General features: G+C 35.6%; 1 protein-coding gene across 2 annotated transcripts in view; it reads left to right on the top strand.

Moving 5' to 3' along the window:
• Window positions 1-26410, top strand: part of LOC143245235 (kynurenine aminotransferase-like) — a 42975-nt gene that overhangs the window by 8672 nt on the left and 7893 nt on the right. For both annotated transcript variants that reach the window (XM_076491360.1, XM_076491359.1), the window contains 6 exons: window positions 1949-2071; window positions 5558-5678; window positions 7779-7855; window positions 12330-12419; window positions 12609-12795; window positions 23395-23468. In XM_076491360.1, the coding sequence (XP_076347475.1) occupies window positions 1949-2071; window positions 5558-5678; window positions 7779-7855; window positions 12330-12419; window positions 12609-12795; window positions 23395-23468 (672 nt within the window). The remainder of the gene's footprint in view (window positions 1-1948; window positions 2072-5557; window positions 5679-7778; window positions 7856-12329; window positions 12420-12608; window positions 12796-23394; window positions 23469-26410) is intronic.

Raw genomic sequence — 26410 nt, 5'->3', positions numbered from 1 at the left:
TAACTTTACGATTGCCTTCTTGGGAGATGACTTACACCTTTGATTTGTTTATTGGCTTCCTTTATTTCCAGTTATTTGTATCTCTTGTACAGACTACGATAAAAATAATTTTGCCTTTTATGTGCAGTGTTTTCAACCACTTTATTTGTCCCCGATAATCGTCAACCTGGGCCGTATTCTAATTAATTCATCGTATTCTACGTTGCTCATAAAATGGTTATTTCTAAGAAGGTACTTCTAGAAGGTGGCTTGAATTATTATAAACAAAAACTTTGCTGCTAGAAACTAATGTCCAAGCTAGCAACTGTATTTTTGATAGAACACCATACAAATTAACTACTCATAGTGTTATATTTAAATCTCGTGTGCTGTGACATCATGTTTTATACTGAGAAATTAAAACACCTGTTGCTGGTCCTGAGTGGTAAGTCTGCAGCCTTAAGACATTATACGCCATGTTTCTATAACCGATAGTCCATTGTGTATCTCTGTGTTTAATAATAACCACAGACAATCCAGAACAGCACATAACATTATCCGAAGATCGAATATTAAGGGTAATTATTAGTTCATATGCATTTGCTTCAATGAATTTTGTGAGTTTCTGTTGCTCAATAGAGATTCTGTATGGTCTCACACTGGTCGTTTGGAAGTCGTTGATAGATAAATCATCTGTTGGATCTCGAGTTAGGCCAAGATTTTGGGGAGAAACATATCTTGGGTATGGGTAAGTTATGATCCAAATTAACATATGCGAAGGGTATTTCATCTACTAAATATCGAACTAGTGAATGCATGAAGATTCGAGAGTTTTAAAAAGGTTTCATCCACGGTGGAGCAAACATTCGATTGAAATTTGAACTGTACCAATGGAAATACTAAATCCATTCTACGTTGACTCCTAAATCTTTTGCAGAGATTAAAAAATACATACAGCATGGGAAGTGATTTCTTGGGGAACGTATGTCTTACATTGCGATCACAAATAGAGCTCGGAATCAAGACAGTCGTGCTTTTAAAGTCTGTACCTCTTAGTTGACATTGTTTCAGTTACCATTGGCAGGAACCAATTGCGTGTTCATAGAAATAAATTTAGTGTGTATAAAAAACACATATAAAAACTACGGGTAATAAATTTATGTATACTGAAAACCAAATAGATAATAATTTAACACTGAATCTAAATTAATTCTTTTATTCTTTATTAAGTATGTAATTACAAAATTAATGTAATCAAATACCCTGCCACAACAGCAAGGCTACACAGAGACTAAGACTTTTAATTCTTCAAAGTACTAAGAGAAAATCCAACTATGTGCCAAGTTAAGATTAGCTGTGGGTTATGCAACTAGCAGCACTGAATCTCGTCTAAAGTCTTCATAATCAGATATATTTCATTAACAACAGGTGTCAAGTATTATCCTACTTTATCTTTATTTTGAGCAAGATCAGCCTTACAGTCACAGCAAATAGAGAGGTTGAGAACACATAATATAGATTTATGTAATCTCACGGAAAGCGAGATTTATAACAGTGCAATATAAAAAATTCCAAAAGACAAAGGAAGACGAGGAAGAGACATTTAGAGGGTAAAAAGATATAACTCTCTTGTTAACCAAGGATAGAAGTTATAATAATTCTAGAAGTATTGGATTAGTTTCAAAATTTAAAACTCAGACTTCATTTGATATATATATATATATATATATATAAGTACTCGGCTGTTGTTCGAAATAAATAAGAATAACAAATTAATTTCACCTGTAAGAACACGTGTTTGTTACGAGAATGACAAATCTATAAACTGAATTGAAATAAAGACAACAACAACCCACAAAGTAATAGTAAATCAGTTCCAATTTTCTTGTATTTTTAAAATTATATTCAAGAAACACTTGTAGACATACAGACACCAAATACGATATGTATTTAAAATTTGCATTTTCAGAAGAAATTAGAGGGCACCTTGTCAAGTGCAGATTGGATACTGGATCCTGAAGAACTAGCTTCGAAGTTTACAGAAAAAACCAAAGTCATTATTGTCAATACTCCTCACAACCCTTTGGGGAAGGTATGTGTTGCTTTTTATTGGTAATATAAGAGTCTAAGATATCTAGTGTAATAACAAAATAGATTCTGAAACTTCTGAAGGTTGATTTTATCTGCTGTGATCTACATACAGGGTGGCCCGTAAGTCCCTACCCATCCATATATCTTATGTATCCAGTGTATCTGTGTGCTGTCCCTCATTCTCGCTGCATAATATTATGCGACGCCATGTTCTGTAAGACATTTTCAAGTGTAAATGGACTTACATCGGCGATATTTCTCTGAAAAAAAGAAACAAATTTATAATGCATGCGTAATTGAATGTAACATAATAATAACATATGGATGGGTAGGGACTTACGGGCCACCCTGTACAGTGTTGAACCTAATAAAGGTTATTATATCGCAGTTTATGTATTGGCTGATGCCCTTTGTATTCTCGTAAGTTTTTGACCCATTTAATTCATTAAAATAAGTTGAATAAGTTTTAATTTTACATGTAATAAAACATTGGTAATGTTTCATCGTGACCTTGTTGGGAAGAAAGACTTAACGGTAAGAGTGTTATACTAAAACACTGTAGTAATAATCACAGCAAACTTTCCATCACTTTCCCATTGAGGTGAGCTTAAACTGCTGTATCGACAGGATGTGACTGTTTGAACTTTCATTATAATTATATTGTGTTATCATAATATATATCCTGCTGTACCAACAGGATGTGACTATTTGAACTTTCATTATAATTATATTGTGTTATTATAATCTATATCCTTGGATCAGCTCTTTATTTTCTCTTGGCTTCCACAAAGATGATCACTGTGGTTTAAATGGTTGTGAACATAGATTATATTCACGTTGTAGTGTCAACATTTATCGATATTCGCCTCAGATCCATTCTTTAGTCGTTGACAAGGTCCATTACCGAACATCGTTCAAATCAGTGATTTGAGATATATATGCAGACTTCAAATAATGTGATGAAAGATCAGTACATCATCACAGTATTTACAACATCTTAATGATGTACTTGCAAGTTACCATTCAGCAATTATGTGAATATAATTGTTACTGAAAAGGTCTACAGCTAAAGTACTGTTGCATAGAGCTATCAAATGACACTAAACTAGTTTTAAAAACCCCATTTTATTAGAACGGATGCTGGACCAAGCCAAGTAATCCCATACGTTGGTTTCCATTATTCGGTGAATACCACTCCAACAAAAATAAAGGAATTCCGTCTTTTAGAAGTAGCTAACAAGCATTCTTGTTTAAAAATTTTCAAATTAAGTAATATTGGTGACTTCTGTTCCTGTTATTAAATTACCAAAACTAAAATACCTCATTGTTTTGTTCTGCACTGTCACTTTCCTGTAGTTAAGTTTTTTTCTTTAAGAAGCCAAATTCGCCGTTTGTTTAAAGGCTTGTTTAAAAAAAAAAACTCATAATCAACCACCTATCACTAGATATAACTGATTGATTTCCTAAGCGTTAGTCAAAAAATCAAATATATTCTCATTACATTAACTGGAACTAACTGAAACACTAATTGGCCACTGTTGTACGTTGACAAAACATTTAGTAGCTAATAGTATTTTCTAATACTTTGAATAAGAAAAGGCAAAAACAAGTGTTGAAAAATAATAGAAATAATGTTCTCAGTTCACTGTTGTGCAGAGAAAGCATTTTATGATGAAGCGTATGACATGAAAAGTAGTGTTTTCTAGACGTATCTCCATGATATTTAATAACCACGTATATTTATTAAATCAGCCACACGTCCAATGCTATATATAACAGACACGTGCTTTCAACTTGATGAAACTTGAAGTTTGATGTTAAATCTTAAAGAATTTATCAAATTGTAATAAACTGTGAAATTATCTCTAGTACTCGAGATATAAGTATCTATTTGGTTTTTAACTTATGTTTTAATAACAGCTTATATTTTATTGTATTCAAAATTTGAAATAAGATGTTTCTAGAAGCTTACGGACTCGAAATGCATATGGAGTCTTATTGAAAATATTTAATTGGGTAAGAGAATAATCAGAAGGTTGATAGGTGTCTATTAGCTTGCACATAGTTTTAGTTACATTAAGGGAAGCCAGGCATGGCCAGGTGGGTTAAGGCGTTCGACTCGTAATCTGAGGGTCGCGGGTTTAAATCCCCGTCGCACCAAATATGCTTGCCCTTTCAGCCGTGGGGGGCGTTATAATGTTACGGTCAATTCCATTATTCGTTGGAAAACGAGTAGCCCAAGAGTTGGCGCTGGGTGGTGATGACTAGCTGCCTTCCCTCTAGTCCGACACTGCTAAATTAGGGACTGACAGCCCTCGAGTAGCTTTGCGCGAAATTCACAAACAAACAAACAGTATTAATGTAATTTGTTTGGTATATTGGAATGTTGATCGGCTGTTTAACTAAACCAAAGAAGAACAAAATACAGATAGAGTGGAGGGAATCACATGCGATGAATTACTTATAACATGAAACCATCCCTTTGATAAACCGTGTAATACGACTTAGTTACTTATAACCATAACATGAAACCGTCATAAATCGCTTTGAACAACCATGTAGAGTAGTGTTACGATAAGTTACTTATAGTTGTAACATAAGAGTTTTATGGATTTTCCATTGTTACACGATGCAATATAAAAATGGATTTTTCTTTTCAGGATACGTAAGTGTGTATGTATGACTCAAATGTAATGTTTTTCCGAATTTTCAGTATTAATGAAGTGTTTTAAAATTGGTTCATTTTGAATTTCGCGCAAAGCTACACTAGGACTATCTGTGCTAGCCGTCCCTAATTTAGCAGTGTAAGACTAGAGGTAAGACGGCTAGTTATCACCATCCACCGCCAACTCTTGGGCTACTTTTACCACCGAATAGTGGGATTGACCGTAACATTATAACGCCCCCAAGATTGAAAGGGTGAGCATGTTGGTATGACGGGGATTCGAACCCGCGACCCTCAGGTTAAGAGTTGAATGCCTTAACCACCTTGCCATGCCAGGTATACTTTAACAATTGATACTTCATTTTAACGTAATTGTTGTATGTATGATAAACTAAAAAGTTTGCATATATTGTAAATTTTATGCTTAGAAAATACCAAAATAAAATTATGTTACTAAAGTTATTAATCATAAACCGTAACTAAAATCTGTTATTATTCCAGTTAAACTCTCTCATTTGTCAGTACAGTTGACATACCATTAGATGTATTATTTGAAATAAATAAACAATAAACATTTACAATATGATTAGGCAATTTTTTTTACAGTTCCATATCGTACAGAACATTCATTTTACTTGAAATGAAAATTACAAAATGTATACTTGCTTCTGTCCACTGTTTGTTTTTTACAAAAAAAAATATTAATATTATAAAACATAAGATGTTTGGTTCCAAGTGAACTGTAACAAATGTTATTATTTTTATGAAATAGTGTTTAGTATTTTTGTTTACATTATAAAGTTTTGGTTTTCTGTTTTTTAGGTCTTCACACGCTCAGAGCTGCAGTTGATATCAGAACTTTGCAAGAAACACAATGTTATATGTTTAATGGACGAAGTTTATGAACACATTGTATTCTCAGGCTCTGAACACATTCGAATGGGTTAGTACTTTTGTGTTCTAAAGTGGTTGAATATGTTATATAAAAACAGCTTCACCATTCCAATATATATAGTTCACGTGACTACGTCTAATTATATTCTATCTGACGACTTTGCATTTTCACAATATTCTGGCCCGGCATGGCCAAGCGTGTTAAGGCGTGCGACTCGTAATCTGAGGGTTGTGGGTTCGAATTCCCGTCACATCAAACATACTCGCCCTTTCAGCTGTAGGAGCGTTATAATGTGACGGTCAATCCAACTTTTCGTTAGTAAAAGAGTAGCCTAAGAGTTGATAGTGGATGATGATCACCAGCTGCCTTCCCTCTAGTATTACACTGCTAAATTAGGGACGGCTAGCGCAGATAGCCCTCGTGTAGTTTTGCGCGAAATTCAAAAAAACAACAACACAATACCCCGCAGCAGAAGTCCGTCGTATCTAAAACACACGCTTTTTGCCAGCATGTTTTCCGTAATTCATCTAGTATACGAGAATGACTATTTCTTCGTGCCTGTTTCTACAATCCAATTGTTCAGAAGTCCATGAGTCAACTGTGTTTTCGTATGTAATATCATTAATATATAGTTCATTCTCCCTTTCAGAAAGTGGTTAAATTTGGGGATTCATAGTATCTAGTATTTACAAAATGCTAAGCGATGTCAAACTGTAGTTCTGATACATCTTGTTCCTCTCAGAATTTATCATTCTTTTTGTCACGTGACTTACTGATTTACTTATTCTATTTCTATTACTATTTTTAACATAAAGTATTTGATACTTTGTTTTTAGATAGTTTTTCTCCTATGAATACTTTAACATTTATTTTCAATTTAATTACTCGAGTCAACGTTTGGGTTACAGTAAATTGGTTTAATATCTATTACATTTCAAATTTAAGCCTAAACAAGTTCTAAAGTTACTCGTTTCGTTAGAGATATTTTGCTTTTTAAACGATCTGTTTAACATCGTCCAGTAAACACAATATATTAATGTATGAATGTAACTAAACGATTGGTATAGAGTCAAATATTGATATTAAAATATTTAGTTTTGCCATCTAGATTATCTTAGATTTAACATGCGTATCATTAACATATGTTAATGAACAATTGAAATTAAACAACATGGTTGGTTGGTTTTTCTTCCTGAATTTCGCGCAAAGCTACACGAGGACTACTTGCGCTAACCGTCCCTAATTTAGCAGTGTAAGATTAGAGTAAAGGCAGCTAGTCATCTCCACTCACCGCCAACTCTTGGGCTACTCTTTTACCAACGAATAGTGTAAAAAATCGTCACATTGTAACGCCCCAATGGCTGAAAGGGCGAGCATGTTTGGTGCAACCGGGATTCGAACAATGTGGTTGGGAACATTTAATTAATATAGTTTCTGTACGTATGATATTACGGCCTCAATAGTGGCACGTAAAGTTCTTCTCTTACCGGTGATGGTGTTCTGGACTTTTGAATTAGCTATGGACTGTTACCCTGCAGTACAACTGACACTATCGGAGTATTTTGTACAATACACTGAGATGAGTGCATTCAAAACACCATCATCAAACATGTCTGGATGACAGATGCACAAGACCTGTTTGAGTAATTCAAGGACATGTGTTTGTGGTTACAATAGTATAGCATTTGTTCCTCTTTGTATTCATTCGTTTATTGCAGAAGAACTGGATACTGACCTGGATATGATGTTGGTCTTGATGTCATCCAGTCGGTACAAAGATGATGTTTTCTTGTAGTATCATGGTATCGGCACGTTAGCTTCATAGTATACAAGGGTCACCTTGACATTTCTTTGGTATGTCTAGATGTTTCCTTGGTGTAACATGCAATCATTACAGACATTTTACATTACTTTCCTATAAGTTATCAGTTTTCAGTGACGTCGCACAACCTACAAAACGCCAAGCAATGTCAAAATGTATTCCTGATACATACCGTTCCAACTGTATATTTGATGTGACTATCACGTGTCTCGCTAATTCAGAATCGTTTCAAAATAACGTATAAATATTGTGTAGCAAATAACTTATTGTAAAACGTATAAAAAGCATCTAGTAATTGTAAAAATTGCTTAACTCTCTTCATGTAGCAACCCTTCCAGAAATGTGGGAACGAACCATCACTGTTGGAAGTGTTTCCAAAACGTTTGGAGCCACTGGATGGAGGGTAAGTAAAGAATTATGCTGTGTTTGGAATATAAAATGTAAACAGTTTTGGAAGCTAACGTAAGAAACCTTGTAAAGTATCGTTACTTTAATGTACGAAGATGAATAACATTAATTTAAAATAATGATAATAATTTCCACCATGGCAAACACTGTGAATCCGAAAATTTGATGTATCAAAGGCAAGCTAGGTACTTCACACAGCTATATGTTGTAGCCTGGCTTCGCTGTTGCCGGGTGACGACAAAACCAAACTTTTTTCACCAGAACCACTTCAGTGGGGAGTGTTTGTGTGTGTGAGGTGGGAGAGGTATGTTGGGTAATGAAAGGCAAATTTGCTGAATATTGAATTTTTCCCATCCAACCCTTTACACTACTGTTTACTAACCATTGCACAAATAGAATACCACACGGGTAGCTCTGAAAAAAATTGAACAGATGTAAGCTGATCTTGCTAAACAATAAGAAAACGTATATTAACCGGTTGCCGGAAATAAAGCCACAGAGGGAAAAGTCACAATTTTATTTTTAAATACCCGAATACAACGTAAGGTAATATATATATAAACACATTTGTAAGTTATTTATTTACTGCAATAATAGCACGATACGTAACACTGTATGAAAAGTATATGACATACACAACTGTTGTACAAGGATATATATACAAAGAGATGGCGAACAAGGTTACTCGCTTGACTTACCACAACCGGAATAACATGGCTTTTCGTCTGACCTGAGGAACGTGCTGCCTAATCTGACCTCACATAAGATCAGTTCCAGATTACGAACCGGATTTCTTCGTTAAAATTCATTGGCATACTTTTTGATCAAACACCACAGTCAATATGTTAACTCGACAGGTGTGTTTATATATAATGTAGCGTTAGGTACACTTTTTAGGCTTGTGTGAGTGGTATAACTAACTTTTATGAATACACACAAAAAATATTAATATATGTTTTCAAACTGTGATTTTCCCGACTTCATATGAACCAGGTTAACTTATATACAACATAATATTGCAAAGTGTCTCAGATTCTGCTCTGAAAAACTAAGTAACTTACGAAGTAATTACGTTACAAACAAAAGTAATCGGAAAAGTAAAATTTATTGTTTAAAGTGTATGAGAAAACAAATGCCTCAGTGAGTGAAAAACGTTAGGTTGTAGGCCTTAGCAACCGTTTGAGGCATCTTTTATTTCTTACACTAAAACAATTATTTAGGGTTAGTTGATATCTTAGTTTCTTACCTTTTTAAGTGCGTGTCTTGCACAGAAACATTAAATGTACTAAATTTGATATATTTGAATTTCACGTGAAGAATCCTCCAAGAAAGATAACACGTCTTCTTAAACTAACCTGTCAATGGGTAGCCTCAGGAATTGAGATTTGAAGACAAACTGTTCAACGAAAAGCAACACTAAGAAGCGATATTTTCCTTTCGAGTACTTTCAAAACTACTAAGACGCGTTTTATTCATGATCTGTTTAACTAGCAAAGCATTTAAAAATTTAGTTTGTCTGTGGTTAAAAAAGTTAAGCTTCAAATCATTTACGAAATGGTAAAAAATATGTTTTTATGGTTTAAAACTGTTTCTCAGGATTGTTTCTCTCTAATTCCACCATGCCTACGATTGCCTAACATTGCTGATGTGACGTGTTATTTCGTTAGGCGGGTTATTTTAAATTATTTGGCGGGAATAATATCCGAAGTCTAGTCCATGTAATTATAAGTTTACTTCCTCTATAACGTTTCTGTAAACTGCGTTCACTTTTACGTTGTTGTAGGCCTAAGTTTCCAAATAACGTTTCGACGGGAAATAATTCATTATGCCTTTTCGTTACGAGAGAGTACTAATGTACAAATAAACTTGCTTATACAATCAGGGGCATAAATCCTGGGGGATACATCCCCTCTTCGTTTTAAGTGGGTGGTATGATACATACAATCATCCCCTCCTACAGTTTGGTCTGTTGAATTGTTTTACTGCATCACAGACCTATAAATTGTGTGTTTGTTCTTGTGATTCTAGTGTTCTTACTAATCGAATTACATAATTAGGCCTAGATGTAGGGTTTTTCAGTAGCTGAAATGTACATCTTTAATAATAGGTGTGCTTCTAAACTTTTCGATCTAAGCGATAGTTCGTAAGTATCAGTCAGTAAACCTAAGTATACATGCAAGGCTTGCAAGCACTATCACAGAATCTACCTACGTCTTGTACGTAGTGTAAGATAAAGTAAAATTTTCATCACAACAGAGTGAACAGAGCATGAAATTCGAAAATATTACTCCCAAGCGTAAACTCCTGTTATCTAGATCTGGCAGACCATTTTTAGCTTGTAGCTGCATCAATCGTATGTGTATATTTTGCGGTTTTCCTACGCCATTTGCTTTTATGCATGCTTAGTCGGTTTTATTGTCGAACTCCTTACTCTCCTTAGCTGCCGAAGCTGCTGACCATAGTGTACATTTAACGACAGGTTCGGGTCGCTCGGATCTAGACGCGCCCTACATTCCCCCCTCCACTCCCTTTAGTCTGAGCCTCGATTTTACAACAGGGCTCATTAAACTTGTATTTGTGGCCCTCATTAATCCATGAAATTTCAGATTATCACCGCCCTCTAATAAAGTGTTGGTGCTTTATGGTAAAAGAACAATATATTCTCTTATCATAGATAGTAAAAATATTGTATTTTCTTTTATAATTAGAACACAAAAGGAGCGATTTCAACGGCCTGAAGCCTCTACTCGAATCGTGTTGCTAGTTTTTGTTTAGGTGTTTTTATTTAATAGACGTGCTTACAGACATTATATCACAACGTGTTTGCCTTTTGATGAGCTTTAACAGGAATATAATATATTTGTGATTGTTTAAGTATTTTTCGAGAAACTTACAATTACTTGTGTTGTAACTAGCACACATTATTGTCCCGGCGATGCCCAGGCGGTCAGTCGGCTCGGTAGTTGCTGTGAGGTTCGCGCGTTCGACTTAAATACATTGTATAGTTCAGTCCTACTTCCATTCTGTCCTGTTAGAGTTTTTCAATAAAGACTGCATTTAACCTGTTGGGTCATCTGAGAAACAGATTCCAATTATGACAAGCAAGCGTCTGAAACTTTCCGATATTAGACAGTTTTACAAGCCAGTTACTAGTACTACAAGTGACAATGTAGATGCAGATAATCCAACAACCTCAAGCAAAGGAATAAAAACTTGCCATACAGAGGAAATACCATGTTCATCAGAGGACGAGTCTGAAAATGCTTGAGCAACTGTTGCACATCATGAACCACCAGATAGTTGTGAAACAAGTTTGTGCAGTAATGTAAAATCTGACACTCCACAGATACAGTGTGGAAAGCCATATCATCCAGACGCACAATTAATACCACGACAGAAAGCTAAAATCTCAAAATATCAACTTCCAGAGCAAGTGGTTTATGAGTTCCCATGGCTGTACTTCGACAATCAGACTCAAAATGTCATACGCTTTCATTGTGCCAAGGCGGAAAATAGAGGCCTTTTTACAATGAAATTGGAGAGGCCAGTGTAGTATACCTTCATATACACCGGTTTTTGCAACTGGAAAAAGGCAAAACAGGAATTCAACGAACACCAATCCTCCTCTCAGCACAGATTCGCTATATCTCTTGATGTAACTCCAGTGACTGTCCAGCTACATGATGGAAAAAAGAAGCAGCAGGAAGAATTCAAAAGAAGTCTAGCCAAAATATTCAGAAGTTAACGTTTCTTACTGCTTCAAGGTTTAGCTTTACGTGGACATACTGATACGGAAGGGAACTTCCTACAGTTAATGAAGCTCCTGGAAGAGGAAGATCCTGAGTTGACGGCCTACTTGTCAAAGAAAACTACATTTACATCACCTCAGGCTCAGAATGAAATAATGGAGATGTTCAGCCATGAGCAACCCAATGGTTATTATGGAAAGGTAATTCGTAGCTTGCCCAAGTGAAATGCATAAACAAGGAACCTAAGCAACTAAAATTGTTTCGTGCCAGTACGAAAATAGGTTTTGTTTGTAGGTTTGGAAATTTCAAAATCGGAAATACATGTGATGTGCTTTTGATTTTAAAAGACCTAAAGCTTTCGGACAATCCTTCAAAGTTAATGAGTTAAGAAAATACGATTCAGACGTATATGCTTTATTCTGTATTACACTATCTAGAAATATGTATGTTTATTATTATGCGTGAAGCTACACAATAGGTTATTTATATTGTGTCTATCATGGGTTTCTTGACCCAGTTTTTAGCATTAAAAATACGTTAACATACCGCTTAATTACTGGCGGAGGGTCCAAAATTAAACAGTATTCATATATAGTTTCATTACTGCGATAAGTAATAATTATTTGTGAGAAAAGTTTGCCGAAGTCGAATCTTTATTCATTACTTATACTTGTTACCTTTGTTTCTTTGCGTATAATTTTATTTTTAATATACTTACAGATAGGCTGGGTTTATGGACCGCAGGAGCTTTTACATTCAATCGAACTAACTCATTTTTACTACACTGGCACCTGCTGCACGCCAACTCAGGTAAATTAACATGTTAAATATATCTAATTGTTGTTTTAATTCAAAAACTGTAACTGTAAGGGATATAATGATTTATTCTTTTATCGGACTTATTGTACTTAAATTATATTAATTAACTAAGTAACTTTAACAATATACCGAAAGATGTGATTGCAATAACCTTACGGTCTTGTTTACATCGTTTTGTAGGAGGCTGTGGCAATTGGGTTTGAAATTGAAATGGAACGTATGGGAACAGCGTGTAGTTTCTGGAAAGGCCTAGTGGAATCTTTAGAATCAAAGCGAGATCGTTTGGTTCAACTATTTACTTCCTTAGGAGTCACACCAATTGTTCCTCAAGGATCTATCTTTATGATTGTCGACTTCACAAACCTAAGTATTCATTCTGATGTTTAAAATTACGTTTGCAACAACAACAATATTAAGACATTTATATATATTCATAATGAGTAGAATAGGCCTATGCTAAATGAACGCTTTTATTTAAAGCAATTTGTAATCTGTTTGAATGTATCCCAAGACAGCTGGTATGGGTATTAAAACTTTTATTACAGTAGAAAAGAACGATTCGCTTCGACCTTAGGTCATCTTCAGATTAACAAAGAGAGTTTACAACTGACCTAAGGCACATGTCTTAGGGACGAGAGTATAAACGGATACCGGATTGTAGGAGGCGTTGTAGTGTATGTTAGGTTATTAATTAGTATAGGTGCAAAGGTGTTCCTTTATATTATTTTAATTTTGGTATTAGTTGCTGTATATGTAGGGCTTCTTTGATTTTACGTTTGTTTATATTTGTTTCCCTACTTAATATCTGGGTGTTTTCTATGGTTATGTTGTGTTTATTTGACTTGCAGCATTCAAAAACGTGCGAAGGTGGCTTTCATGTTCTTCGAATCTAGTTTCCATTTTTCTGCTTGTTTCTCCAACGCAGAAGTCGTGGCAGTTGTTGCATTGCATTTTATAAATAATGTTGGTGTTGTGTTTGTCTTTGTTTGTTTGTTTGTTTTTTTGGAATTTCGCACAAAGCTACTCGAGGGCTATCTGTGCTAGCCGTCCCTAATTTATCAGTGTAAGACTAGAGGGAAGGCAGCTAGTCATCACCACCCACCGCCAACTCTTGGGCTACTCTTTTACCAACGAATAGTGGGATTTACCGTCACATTATACGCCCTCACGGCTGGGAGGGCGAGCATGTTTAGCGCGACTCGGGTATTTTGTGTTTGTCAGTGTAAGGTTTTACATAATATGAACTTTAGTTTTGTTACTGATTCTTGAATAAATTTGATGTTTACTGGAATGTTGTGTTTTGTTTTGTTTTAACTTTTTTCCAAATGTTGGTGTTTTTTTTTTTTTTTTTGCTGTTTTCGGGAACATATGGTATGTAGCAGTGTAAGGTTTCGTAGTTTGTAGTGTCTTGAGATTTATTGTTGTTTGTTTGTTGTTGGTCTAAGTGTGTACGTATAATTTTTTCCATTGTTTTATGATGTTGATGAAGTGTTGTTTTATTTTGTTGATTTCATCGTTAATTTGATCAGGTGAACATAGTTTTGTGGCTGTGTTTATTTGGTTTCTTAATAAATTTAGTTTTTGTTCAAGATACAACAAACTATAAAACATTACACTGCTGCATGCCATATGTTTCAGACATCAGCGAAAAAATAACCAACATCTGGAAAAACACTTGTAACAAAACGCAACATTCCAGTAAACACCAAGTATATTCAAAAACCAGGTACAAAACTGAAGTCCATACTATGTAAAAACTACACTTACAAACACAACACCAACATACTTTATAAAATACAATGTAACAACTGCCACAACTTCTATATAGGAGAAACAAGCTGAAAAATGGAAACTAGACCCAAAAAACAACAACAAAAAACCTTCACACGTTTCTGAACACTGCAAATCAAATAAATACAACATAACCATAGAAAACACACAGATATTAAGTATGTAAACAAATATAAACAAACTCAAAATCAAATAAGCCCTACCTATACATCAACTAAAACCAAATGTAAACCAATATAAAGGAACACCTTTATACCTATACTAATTAATAACCTAACATGTAACTACAGCGCCCTCTACAATCCCGTATCCGTTTATACTTTCGTCCCTAAGACATGTGCCCAGCAATGGTCAGTTGCAAAATCTCTTTGTAAATATGAAGATGACCTAGGAAGGTCGAAACATCGTTCTCTGCTTATCAATAAAAGTGTTAATTCTAATACCAGCGGTTCTGAGATAAATTTTTTATCTCAAGTGGGTTTCTCGTCATCAAGAATTGCAACTGTTTAGTCATGTTGCCACCGTTTAGTCCTGTCTCAGTGTTGCAACTGTTCTGTCATGTTGCCACTGTTTAGTCCTGTCTTAATTTTGAAACTGTTCTGTCATGTTACCGCTGTTTAGTTCTGTCTCAATGTTGCAACTGTTTTGTCATGTTGCCACTGTTCAGTCCTGTCTCAATGTTGCAACTGTTCTGTCATGTTGCCACTATTTAATCGTGTCTCAATGTTGCATCTGTTCTGTTATGTTGCCACTGTTTAGTCCTGTGTCAATGTTGCATCTGTTCTGTCATGTTGCCACTGTTTAGTCCTGTGTCAATGTTGCAACTGTTCTGTCATGTTGTCACTGTTTAGTCCTGTCTCAGTGTTGCAACTGTTCTGTCATGTTGCCACTGTTTAGTCCTGTCTCAATGTTGCAACTGTACTGTCATGTTGTCACTGTTTAGTCCTGTCTCAATGTTGCAACTGTTCTGTCATGTTACCGCTGTTTAGTTCTGTCTCAGTGTTGCAACTATTCTGTCATGTTGCCACTGTTTAGTCTTGTCTCAATGTTGCAACTGTTCTGTCATGTTGACACTATTCAGTCCTGTCTCAAAGTTTTTGTTGTGTTTTTTCTTCATGTTGTCACTGTTCTGTCATGTTGCCACTGTTCAGTCCTGTCTCAATGTTGCAACTGTTCTGTCATGTTGCCACTATTTAATCCTGTCTCAATGTTGCATCTGTTCTGTCATGTTGCCACTGTTTAGTCCTGTCTCAATGTTGCAACTGTTCTGTCATGTTGACACTATTCAGTCCTGTCTCAAAGATTTTGTTGTGTTTTTTCTTCATGTTGTCACTGTTCTGTCATGTTGACACTGTTTAGTCCTGTCTCAATGTTGCAACTGTTCTGTCATGTTGTCACTGTTTAGTCCTGTCTCAATGTTGCAACTGTTCTGTCATGTTGCCACTGTTTAGTCCTGTCTCAATGTTGCAACTGTTCTGTCATGTTGCCACTGTTTAGTCTTGTCTCAATGTTGCAACTGTTCTGTCATGTTACCGCTGTTTAATCCCGTCTCAATTTTGCAACTGTTCTGTCACGTTGCCACTGTTTAGTCCTGTGTCAATGTTGCAACTGTTCTGTCATGTTGCCACTGTTTAGTCCTGTGTCAATGTTGCAACTGTTCTGTCATGTTGTCACTGTTTAGTCCTGTCTCAATGTTGCAACTGTTCTGTCATGTTGCCACTGTTTAGTCCTGTCTCAATGTTGCAACTGTTCTGTCATGTTGCCACTGTTTAGTCTTGTCTCAATGTTGCAACTGTTCTGTCATGTTACCGCTGTTTAATCCTGTCTCAATGTTGCAACTGTTCTGTCACGTTGCCACTGTTTAGTCCTGTCTCAATGTTGCAACTGTTCTGTCATGTTGACACTATTCAGTCCTGTCTCAATGTTGCAACTGTTCTGTCATGTTGACACTATTCAGTCCTGTCTCAAAGTTTTTGTTGTGTTTTTTCTTCATGTTGTCACTGTTCTGTCATGTTGACACTGTTTAGTCCTGTCTCAATGTTGCAACTGTTCTGTCATGTTGACACTGTTTAGTCCTGTCTCAATGTTGCAACTGTTCTGTCATGTTGTCACTGTTTAGTCCTGTCTCAATGTTGCAACTGTTCTGTCATGTTACCGCTGTTTAGTTCTGTCTCAGTGTTGCAACTATTCTGTCATGTTGACACTATTCAGTCCTGTCTCAAAGTTTTTGTTGTGTTTTTTCTTCATGTTGTCACTGTTCTGTCATGTTGACACTGTTTAGTCCTGTCTCAATGTTGCAACTGTTCTGTCATGTTGACAGTCCTGTCTCAATGTTGCAACTGTTCTGTCATGTTGACACTATTCAGTCCTGTCTCAAAGTTTTTGTTGTGTTTTTTCTTCATGTTGTCACTGTTCTGTCATGTTGCCACTATTTAATCCTGTCTCAATGTTGCAACTGTTCTGTCATGTTGAAACTATTCAGTTCTGTCTCAATGTTGCAACTGTTCTGTCATGTTGACACTATTCAGTCCTGTCTCAAAGTTTTTGTTGTGTTTTTTCTTCATGTTGTCACTGTTCTGTCATGTTGACACTGTTTAGTCCTGTCTCAATGTTGCAACTGTTCTGTCATGTTGCCACTGTTTAGTTCTGTCTCAATGTTGCAACTGTTCTGTCATGTTGCCACTGTTTAGTCTTGTCTCAATGTTGCAACTGTTCTGTCATGTTACCGCTGTTTAATCCTCTCTCAATGTTGCAACTGTTCTGTCACGTTGCCACTGTTTAGTCCTGTGTCAATGTTGCAACTGTTCTGTCATGTTGCCACTGTTTAGTCCTGTGTCAATGTTGCAACTGTTCTGTCATGTTGTCACTGTTTAGTCCTGTCTCAATGTTGCAACCGTTCTGTCATGTTGCCACTGTTTAGTCCTGTCTCAATGTTGCAACTGTTCTGTCATGTTGCCACTGTTTAGTCTTGTCTCAATGTTGCAACTGTTCTGTCATGTTACCGCTGTTTAATCCTGTCTCAATGTTGCAACTGTTCTGTCACGTTGCCACTGTTTAGTCCTGTCTCAATGTTGCAACTGTTCTGTCATGTTGACACTATTCAGTCCTGTCTCAATGTTGCAACTGTTCTGTCATGTTGACACTATTCAGTCCTGTCTCAAAGTTTTTGTTGTGTTTTTTCTTCATGTTGTCACTGTTTAATCCTGTCTCAATGTTGCATCTGTTCTGTCATGTTGCCACTGTTTAGTCCTGTCTCAATGTTGCAACTGTTCTGTCATGTTGCCACTGTTTAGTCTTGTCTCAATGTTGCAACTGTTCTGTCATGTTACCGCTGTTTAATCCCGTCTCAATTTTGCAACTGTTCTGTCACGTTGCCACTGTTTAGTCCTGTCTCAATGTTGCAACTGTTCTGTCATGTTGACACTATTCAGTTCTGTCTCAATGTTGCAACTGTTCTGTCATGTTGACACTATTCAGTCCTGTCTCAAAGTTTTTGTTGTGTTTTTTCTTCATGTTGTCACTGTTCTGTCATGTTGACACTGTTTAGTCCTGTCTCAATGTTGCAACTGTTCTGTCATGTTGCCACTGTTTAGTTCTGTCTCAATGTTGCAACTGTTCTGTCATGTTGCCACTGTTTAGTCTTGTCTCAATGTTGCAACTGTTCTGTCATGTTACCGCTGTTTAATCCTGTCTCAATGTTGCAACTGTTCTGTCATGTTGCCACTGTTTAGTTCTGTCTCAATGTTGCAACTGTTCTGTCATGTTGCCACTGTTTAGTCTTGTCTCAATGTTGCAACTGTTCTGTCATGTTACCGCTGTTTAATCCTGTCTCAATGTTGCAACTGTTCTGTCACGTTGCTACTGTTTAGTCCTGTGTCAATGTTGCAACTGTTCTGTCATGTTACCGCTGTTTAATCCTGTCTCAAAGTTGCAACTGTTCTGTCACGTTGCCACTGTTTAGTCCTGTCTCAATGTTGCAACTGTTCTGTGATGTTGACACTATTCAGTCCTGTCTCAATGTTGCAACTGTTCTGTCATGTTGACACTATTCAGTCCTGTCTCAAAGATTTTGTTGTGTTTTTTCTTCATGTTGTCACTGTTCTGTCATGTTGACACTGTTTAGTCCTGTCTCAATGTTGCAACTGTTCTGTCATGTTGCCACTGTTTAGTCCTGTGTCAATGTTGCAACTGTTCTGTCATGTTGTCACTGTTTAGTCCTGTCTCAATGTTGCAACTGTTCTGTCATGTTACCGCTGTTTAGTTCTGTCTCAGTGTTGCAACTATTCTGTCATGTTGCCACTGTTTAGTCTTGTCTCAATGTTGCAACTGTTCTGTCACGTTGCCACTGTTTAGTCTTGTCTCAATGTTGCAACTGTTCTGTCACGTTGTCACTGTTTAGTCCTGTCTCAATGTTGCAACTGTTCTGTCATGTTGACACTATTCAGTCCTGTCTCAAAGTTTTTGTTGTGTTTTTTCTTCATGTTGTCACTGTTCTGTCATGTTGACAGTCCTGTCTCAATGTTGCAACTGTTCTGTCATGTTGACAGTCCTGTCTCAATGTTGCAACTGTTCTGTCATGTTGACACTATTCAGTCCTGTCTCAAAGTTTTTGTTGTGTTTTTTCTTCATGTTGTCACTGTTCTGTCATGTTGCCACTATTTAATCCTGTCTCAATGTTGCAACTGTTCTGTCATGTTGACACTATTCAGTTCTGTCTCAATGTTGCAACTGTTCTGTCATGTTGACACTATTCAGTCCTGTCTCAAAGTTTTTGTTGTGTTTTTTCTTCATGTTGTCACTGTTCTGTCATGTTGACACTGTTTAGTCCTGTCTCAATGTTGCAACTGTTCTGTCATGTTGCCACTGTTTAGTTCTGTCTCAATGTTGCAACTGTTCTGTCATGTTGCAACTGTTCTGTCATGTTGCCACTGTTTAGTCTTGTCTCAATGTTGCAACTGTTCTGTCATGTTACCGCTGTTTAATCCTGTCTCAATGTTGCAACTGTTCTGTCACGTTGCCACTGTTTAGTCCTGTGTCAATGTTGCAACTGTTCTGTCATGTTGCCACTGTTTAGTCCTGTGTCAATGTTGCAACTGTTCTGTCATGTTGTCACTGTTTAGTCCTGTCTCAATGTTGCAACCGTTCTGTCATGTTGCCACTGTTTAGTCCTGTCTCAATGTTGCAACTGTTCTGTCATGTTGCCACTGTTTAGTCTTGTCTCAATGTTGCAACTGTTCTGTCATGTTACCGCTGTTTAATCCTGTCTCAATGTTGCAACTGTTCTGTCACGTTGCCACTGTTTAGTCCTGTCTCAATGTTGCAACTGTTCTGTCATGTTGACACTATTCAGTCCTGTCTCAATGTTGCAACTGTTCTGTCATGTTGACACTATTCAGTCCTGTCTCAAAGTTTTTGTTGTGTTTTTTCTTCATGTTGTCACTGTTTAGTCCTGTCTCAATGTTGCAACTGTTCTGTCATGTTGACACTGTTTAGTCCTGTCTCAATGTTGCAACTGTTCTGTCATGTTGTCACTGTTTAGTCCTGTCTCAATGTTGCAACTGTTCTGTCATGTTACCGCTGTTTAGTTCTGTCTCAGTGTTGCAACTATTCTGTCATGTTGCCACTGTTTAGTCTTGTCTCAATGTTGCAACTGTTCTGTCACGTTGTCACTGTTTAGTCCTGTCTCAATGTTGCAACTGTTCTGTCATGTTGACACTATTCAGTCCTGTCTCAAAGTTTTTGTTGTGTTTTTTCTTCATGTTGTCACTGTTCTGTCATGTTGACACTGTTTAGTCCTGTCTCAATGTTGCAACTGTTCTGTCATGTTGACACTATTCAGTCCTGTCTCAAAGTTTTTGTTGTGTTTTTTCTTCATGTTGTCACTGTTCTGTCATGTTGCCACTATTTAATCCTGTCTCAATGTTGCATCTGTTCTGTCATGTTGCCACTGTTTAGTCCTGTGTCAATGTTGCATCTGTTCTGTCATGTTGCCACTGTTTAGTCCTATGTCAATGTTGCAACTGTTCTGTCATGTTGTCACTGTTTAGTCCTGTCTCAATGTTGCAACTGTTCTGTCATGTTGCCACTGTTTAGTCCTGTCTCAATGTTGCAACTGTTCTGTCATGTTGCCACTGTTTAGTCTTGTCTCAATGTTGCAACTGTTCTGTCATGTTACCGCTGTTTAATCCTGTCTCAATGTTGCAACTGTTCTGTCACGTTGCCACTGTTTAGTCCTGTCTCAATGTTGCAACTGTTCTGTCATGTTGACACTATTCAGTCCTGTCTCAAAGTTTTTGTTGTGTTTTTTCTTCATGTTGTCACTGTTCTGTCATGTTGACACTGTTTAGTCCTGTCTCAATGTTGCAACTGTTCTGTCATGTTGACAGTCCTGTCTCAATGTTAAAACTGTTCAGATGTTTTTGTTGTGTTTTTTTCTTCATGTTGTCACTGTTCTGTCATGTTGCCACTGTTTAGTCTTGTTGTAATGTTGTCACTGTTCTGTCATGTTGACACTATTCAGTCCTGTCTCAAAGTTTTTGTTGTGTTTGTTTCTTCATGCTGTCACTGTTCTGTCATGTTGACACTATTCAGTCCTGTCTCAAAGTTTTTGTTGTGTTTTTTCTTCATGTTGTCACTGTTCTGTCATGTTGACACTATTCAGTCCTGTCTCAAAGTTTTTGTTGTGATTTTTTCTTCATGCTGTCATTGTTCTGCCATGTTGACACTATTCAGTCCTGTCTCACAGTTTTTGTTGTGTTTTTTTCTTCATGTTGACACTATTCAGTCATGTTTTTGTTGTGGATAATTCCAACTCACTAGAATATTTACTCAAACAAGTTAATTTCTCAGAACACTAAGAGGAACGTTTTATTAAATACAATGATAATTAATTAAATATCCCTTGACCTTCCATTTGGCCGTAAGGTGTAATTAATGGTTCATAATCCACATCAATGTCACTGATAACTGAAAGAGCAAACAAAAAGATTTAGAAAATTAATTAACGAAGGCTAGCTAGTCCCGCGATTTAGACCCTGGGGAACCCCAGTACCTGACCTAATATCTTCCCTAAGTGAACTAAGTAGTTCCTCACTGTTTGGCAACACTACATAATTTATTACTCAAAGAGTTCTTTGTGTGTGTACAAGACAAACGTGGGTCTTTTTTTGTTCATTACTGTCTGTATTACCTTCTTCGTAACATGATTTATAGATTATCTGCCACACACACAGCGTTATTTGAATTTTGGCATTATTCCAATACAGGAAGTTAGTGGTGGTGATGAGAAGTGAATACGGTTTTAAACCATATATTTATATTTGTTTGTACGTATTGTTTCTACTGTGACATCACTCATTAGACAAGGACTTTCTTCTGCAGTCCTAACAAGATGAAACACTTATTACAGACAGAACACGAGTCATTTGAACCAATATATGGTTATTTTTTCGCTGATGTCGGGAACATACGGTTTTCAGCAGTGTTTGTCGTATCTTGGGATTTATTGTTGTTTGTTTGTTGTTGGTCTTGGTGTGTGGGTATAATTTTTTCAACGGTTTTTGGAAGATGTTTGTTGATGTTGATGAAGTGTTGTTTTATTTTGTCGATTTCATCGTTAATTTTATCAGGTGAGCATAGTTTTGTGGCTGTGTTTATTTGGTTTATTAATAAATTGAGTTTTTTGTTTCATGTACTGAGTCGTAGAAAATGTACAGTTTAAAATGGGTTATATTTCTGTCGATTTCTGTTTTGAATTGTGTATCGGCTCTTGTGATTTTGAGATTGAGAAATGTTATTTCATTAGTTTTTCCGTGTTCACAGGTTAACGTAATGTTGGGGTATATGCTGTTAACGTGGTTGAAAGAACTTAGTGTGCGTTCTGTAGATGTGAATCCAGCAATTGTTTCATCAACATACCTGTACCAGTATAGTGGTGGGTGTAAGGTTGAATTGATCGCTTGTGATTCAATCTGTGTCATAAAAATGTTGGCTAATACTGGTAACACAGGATTCCCCATACTTAAGCCATTTATTTGTATATAGTTTTTGTGGTAGTGAATTGCGTAATGGTTGCTAACTGGTTGTTGGGGATGCGTATCAATGGATTGTGGTCTTGGATATAAAGTTCTAAAGTAGACTTCGGTAGTTGGGACTTCTGTAAAGAGGGAGATTATATCAAAACTGACCATTAAGGATTTATGATTTAGTTTATTAAGAATATATTTGAAGTTAAAATAGTCTTTGAAATAGGAGCTAGCTGATGTTACATCACGAATCCGTTGTTTAAAAGTTTGAAAGTTCTTTTACTAAAATAAAAACAAAGATAATTTTATTCAGTGATGTCGAGAAAACCCACTTGTAGAGAAAAATATATATGTGAAAACGGCTCGTTTAGGTTGAGAAAATTTTTTTACGTAGATGAGCAAACAACGTTTCGACCCTCTTCGGTCATCGTCAGGTTCACAAAGGTCCTTTGTGAAGAAGGTCGAAACGTTGTTCGCTCCGCTACGTAAAAAATTTTCTCAACCCAAACGAGCCATTTTTACACATATAAAGATAATTGTATGTTTGTATACAAACTCTATTTATTTACTGCTATAGTGATGCCAGTGAAGCCAACAGGTACAGAATGAAATACATCCGATATAGGGGGATATTAGTTTACAGAGAAGTAATATCGAAGCTAGCCATATATTTTCGTGATAGTTAAGATTTGCAAACCACGCCCTCTTGCTTTGCTAACCAATAACGAAATGACGTCAGGAAGTCTGGAAGAACACCTAGAGGCGATAACAAGAAGTAGATGATAAAGGTTTAACAGTGCCTCATCTGAGTGAACATTCCTCACGTATTTAAATCTGTACCTGTTGATGCCCTTGCTGGTGAAACTTGTCAGTAAATGAAGTTTTTGTGAAACGTACAATAAGGTTTATGTTTTTTCTTTCTTAAATTCTGTAATAATGGAATTTCACCAAGTACTAACGGCTTCAATTCAAGTAGCAATTGTATAAATGCAATTCAGTTATTATTTTATATATTTAAAAATATAATACATTAAAAGGAATAATATTAAAGTTGTTTATAGTTTATGTAGATTAATGTCTAAGTAATATACTGAGTGAGGTAATGAAAAACGAGAAAAATAACTTGAAACCAGCTTTATAATATTTTTTAGGGCTAAAACTAAATATTGATGAAAAAGAAAAATCAACCGACTACAAGTTGGTGAAATGGTTAGCAAGGTATAAGGTAAGTAATATTAATATTATGACATTGTTATAGTATGATCTATTACTGGTCCAATTCTTTAAAAGTATTCGCTAAAAGTAATATGAAGTTCTATAACAAATAAGAAAAATGTGTTTCTTCATAAAATGTTTTTTTCTCTTTTAGGCCTAACTTCACAAATAAAAATTTCAACAGAAGTTCCAAAAGTAATGATATACCTAATTCACAAATCAAGCTCAAATCGTTTACCTGATATGTTTCCTTGGCACTCGATAAAAAAAATCGACAATGACTAACCTACTCATCGATTAAGTAATTACCTCTATGATTATCACCAAGCGACAGTGAATTCACTAATCAATTTCCAATTCACTTAATATGGCGTTTTTGTATTGTACACCACTTCGAGAAGCTTTAATTTTAATGAAACTTTTAGAAGTACTTGAACCAAGGAAACCTGATATTTATCATACACTGTTAAAGCAGTTGAACCAAAGAAACCTAATATTCATGATACACTGTAAAAGCAGTTGAACCAAGGAAAGCTAATATTTATGATACACTGTAAAAGCAGTTGAACCAAGGAAACCTAATATTCATGATACACTGTAAAAGCAGTTGAACCAAGGAAACCTAATATTTATCATACATGTAAAAGCAGTTGAACCAAGGAAAGCTAATATTTATGATACACTGTAAAAGCAGTTGAACCAAGGAAAGGTAATATTTATGATACACTGTAAAAGCAGTTGAACCAAGGAAAGCTAATATTTATGGTACACTGTAAAAGCAGTTGAACGAGGGAAACCTAATATTTATGATACACTGTAAAAGCAGTTGAACCAAGGAAAGCTAATATTTATGATACACTGTAAAAGCAGTTGAACCAAGGAAACCTAATATTTATCATACATGTAAAAGCAGTTGAACCAAGGAAACCTAATATTCATGATACACTGTAAAAGTAGTTGAACCAAGGAAACCTAATATTTATCATACATATAAAAGCAGTTGAACCAAGGAAAGCTAATATTTATGATACACTGTAAAAGCAGTTGAACCAAGGAAAGCTAATATTTATGATACACTGTAAAAGCAGTTGAACCAAGGAAACCTAATATTTATGATACACTGTAAAAGCAGTTGAACCAAGGAAAGCTAATATTTATGATACACTGTAAAAGCAGTTGAATCAAGCAAACCTAATATTCATGATACACTGTAAAAGCAGTTGAACCAAGGAAACCTAATATTCATGATACACTGTAAAAGCAGTTGAACCAAGGAAACCTAATATTCATGATACACTGTAAAAGCAGTTGAACCAAGGAAAGCTAATATTTATGATACACTGTAAAAGCAGTTAAACCAAGGAAAGCTAATATTTATGATACACTGTAAAAGCAGTTGAACCAAGGAAACCTAATATTTATGATACACTGTAAAAGCAGTTGAACCAAGGAAAGCTAATATTTATGATACACTGTAAAAGCAGTTGAACCAAGGAAAGCTAATATTTATGATACACTAAAAGCAGTTGAACAAAAGAAAGCTAATATTTATGATACACTGTAAAAGCAGTTGAACCAAGGAAAGCTAATATTTATGATACACTGTAAAAGCAGTTGAACCAAGGAAAGCTAATATTTATGATACACTGTAAAAGCAGTTGAACCAAGGAAAGCTAATATTTATGATATACTGTAAAAGCAGTTGAACCAAGGAAAGCTAATATTCATGATACACTGGAAAAGTAGTTGAACCAAGGAAACCTAATATTTATGATACACTGTAAAAGTAGTTAAACTAAGGAAAGCTAATATTTATGATACACTGTAAAAGCAGTTGAACCAAGGAAAGCTAATATTTATGATACACTGTAAAAGCAGTTGAACCAAGGAAAGCTAATATTTATCATACACTGTAAAAGCAGTTGAACCAAGGAAACCTAATATTCATGATACACTGTAAAAGTAGTTGAACCAAGGAAACCTAATATTTATCATACATATAAAAGCAGTTGAACCAAGGAAAGCTAATATTTATGATACACTGTAAAAGCAGTTGAACCAAGGAAAGCTAATATTTATGATACACTGTAAAAGCAGTTGAACGAAGGAAAGCTAATATTTATGATACACTGTAAAAGCAGTTGAACGAAGGAAAGCTAATATTTATGATACACTGTAAAAGCAGTTGAACCAAGGAAAGCTAATATTTGTGCTACACTAAAGCAGTTGAACCAAAGAAAGCTAATATTTATGATATACTGTAAAAGGAGTTGAACAGAGGAAAGCTAATATTTATGATACACTGTAAAAGCAGTTGAACCAAGGAAAGCTAATATTTATGATACACTGTAAAAGCAGTTGAACCAAGGAAAGCTAATATTTATGATATACTGTAAAAGCAGCTGAACCAAGGAAAGCTAATATTCATGATACACTGGAAAAGTAGTTGAACCAAGGAAACCTAATATTTATGATACACTGTAAAAGCAGTTAAACCAAGGAAAGCTAATATTTATGATACACTGTAAAAGCAGTTGAACCAAGGAAAGCTAATATTTATGATACACTATAAAAGCAGTTGAACCAAGGAAAGCTAATATTTATGATACAGTGTTAAAGCAGTTGAACCAAGGAAAGCTAATATTTATCATACACTGTAAAAGCAGTTGAACCAAGGAAACCTAATATTCATGATACACTGTAAAAGTAGTTGAACCAAGGAAACCTAATATTTATCATAAATGTAAAAGCAGTTGAACCAAGGAAAGCTAATATTTATGATACACTGTAAAAGCAGTTGAACCAAGGAAAGCTAATATTTATGATACACTGTAAAAGCAGTTGAACCAAGGAAAGCTAATATTTATGATAAACTGTAAAAGCAGTTGAACCAAGGAAAGCTAATATTTATGATACACTGTAAAAGCAGTTGAACCAAGGAAACCTAATATT

This window comes from Tachypleus tridentatus, chromosome 2, assembly GCF_004210375.1.
Source record: "Tachypleus tridentatus isolate NWPU-2018 chromosome 2, ASM421037v1, whole genome shotgun sequence".
Classification (NCBI taxonomy): domain Eukaryota; kingdom Metazoa; phylum Arthropoda; class Merostomata; order Xiphosura; family Limulidae; genus Tachypleus; species Tachypleus tridentatus.
This window is presented reverse-complemented; position numbering and strand designations above follow the sequence as displayed.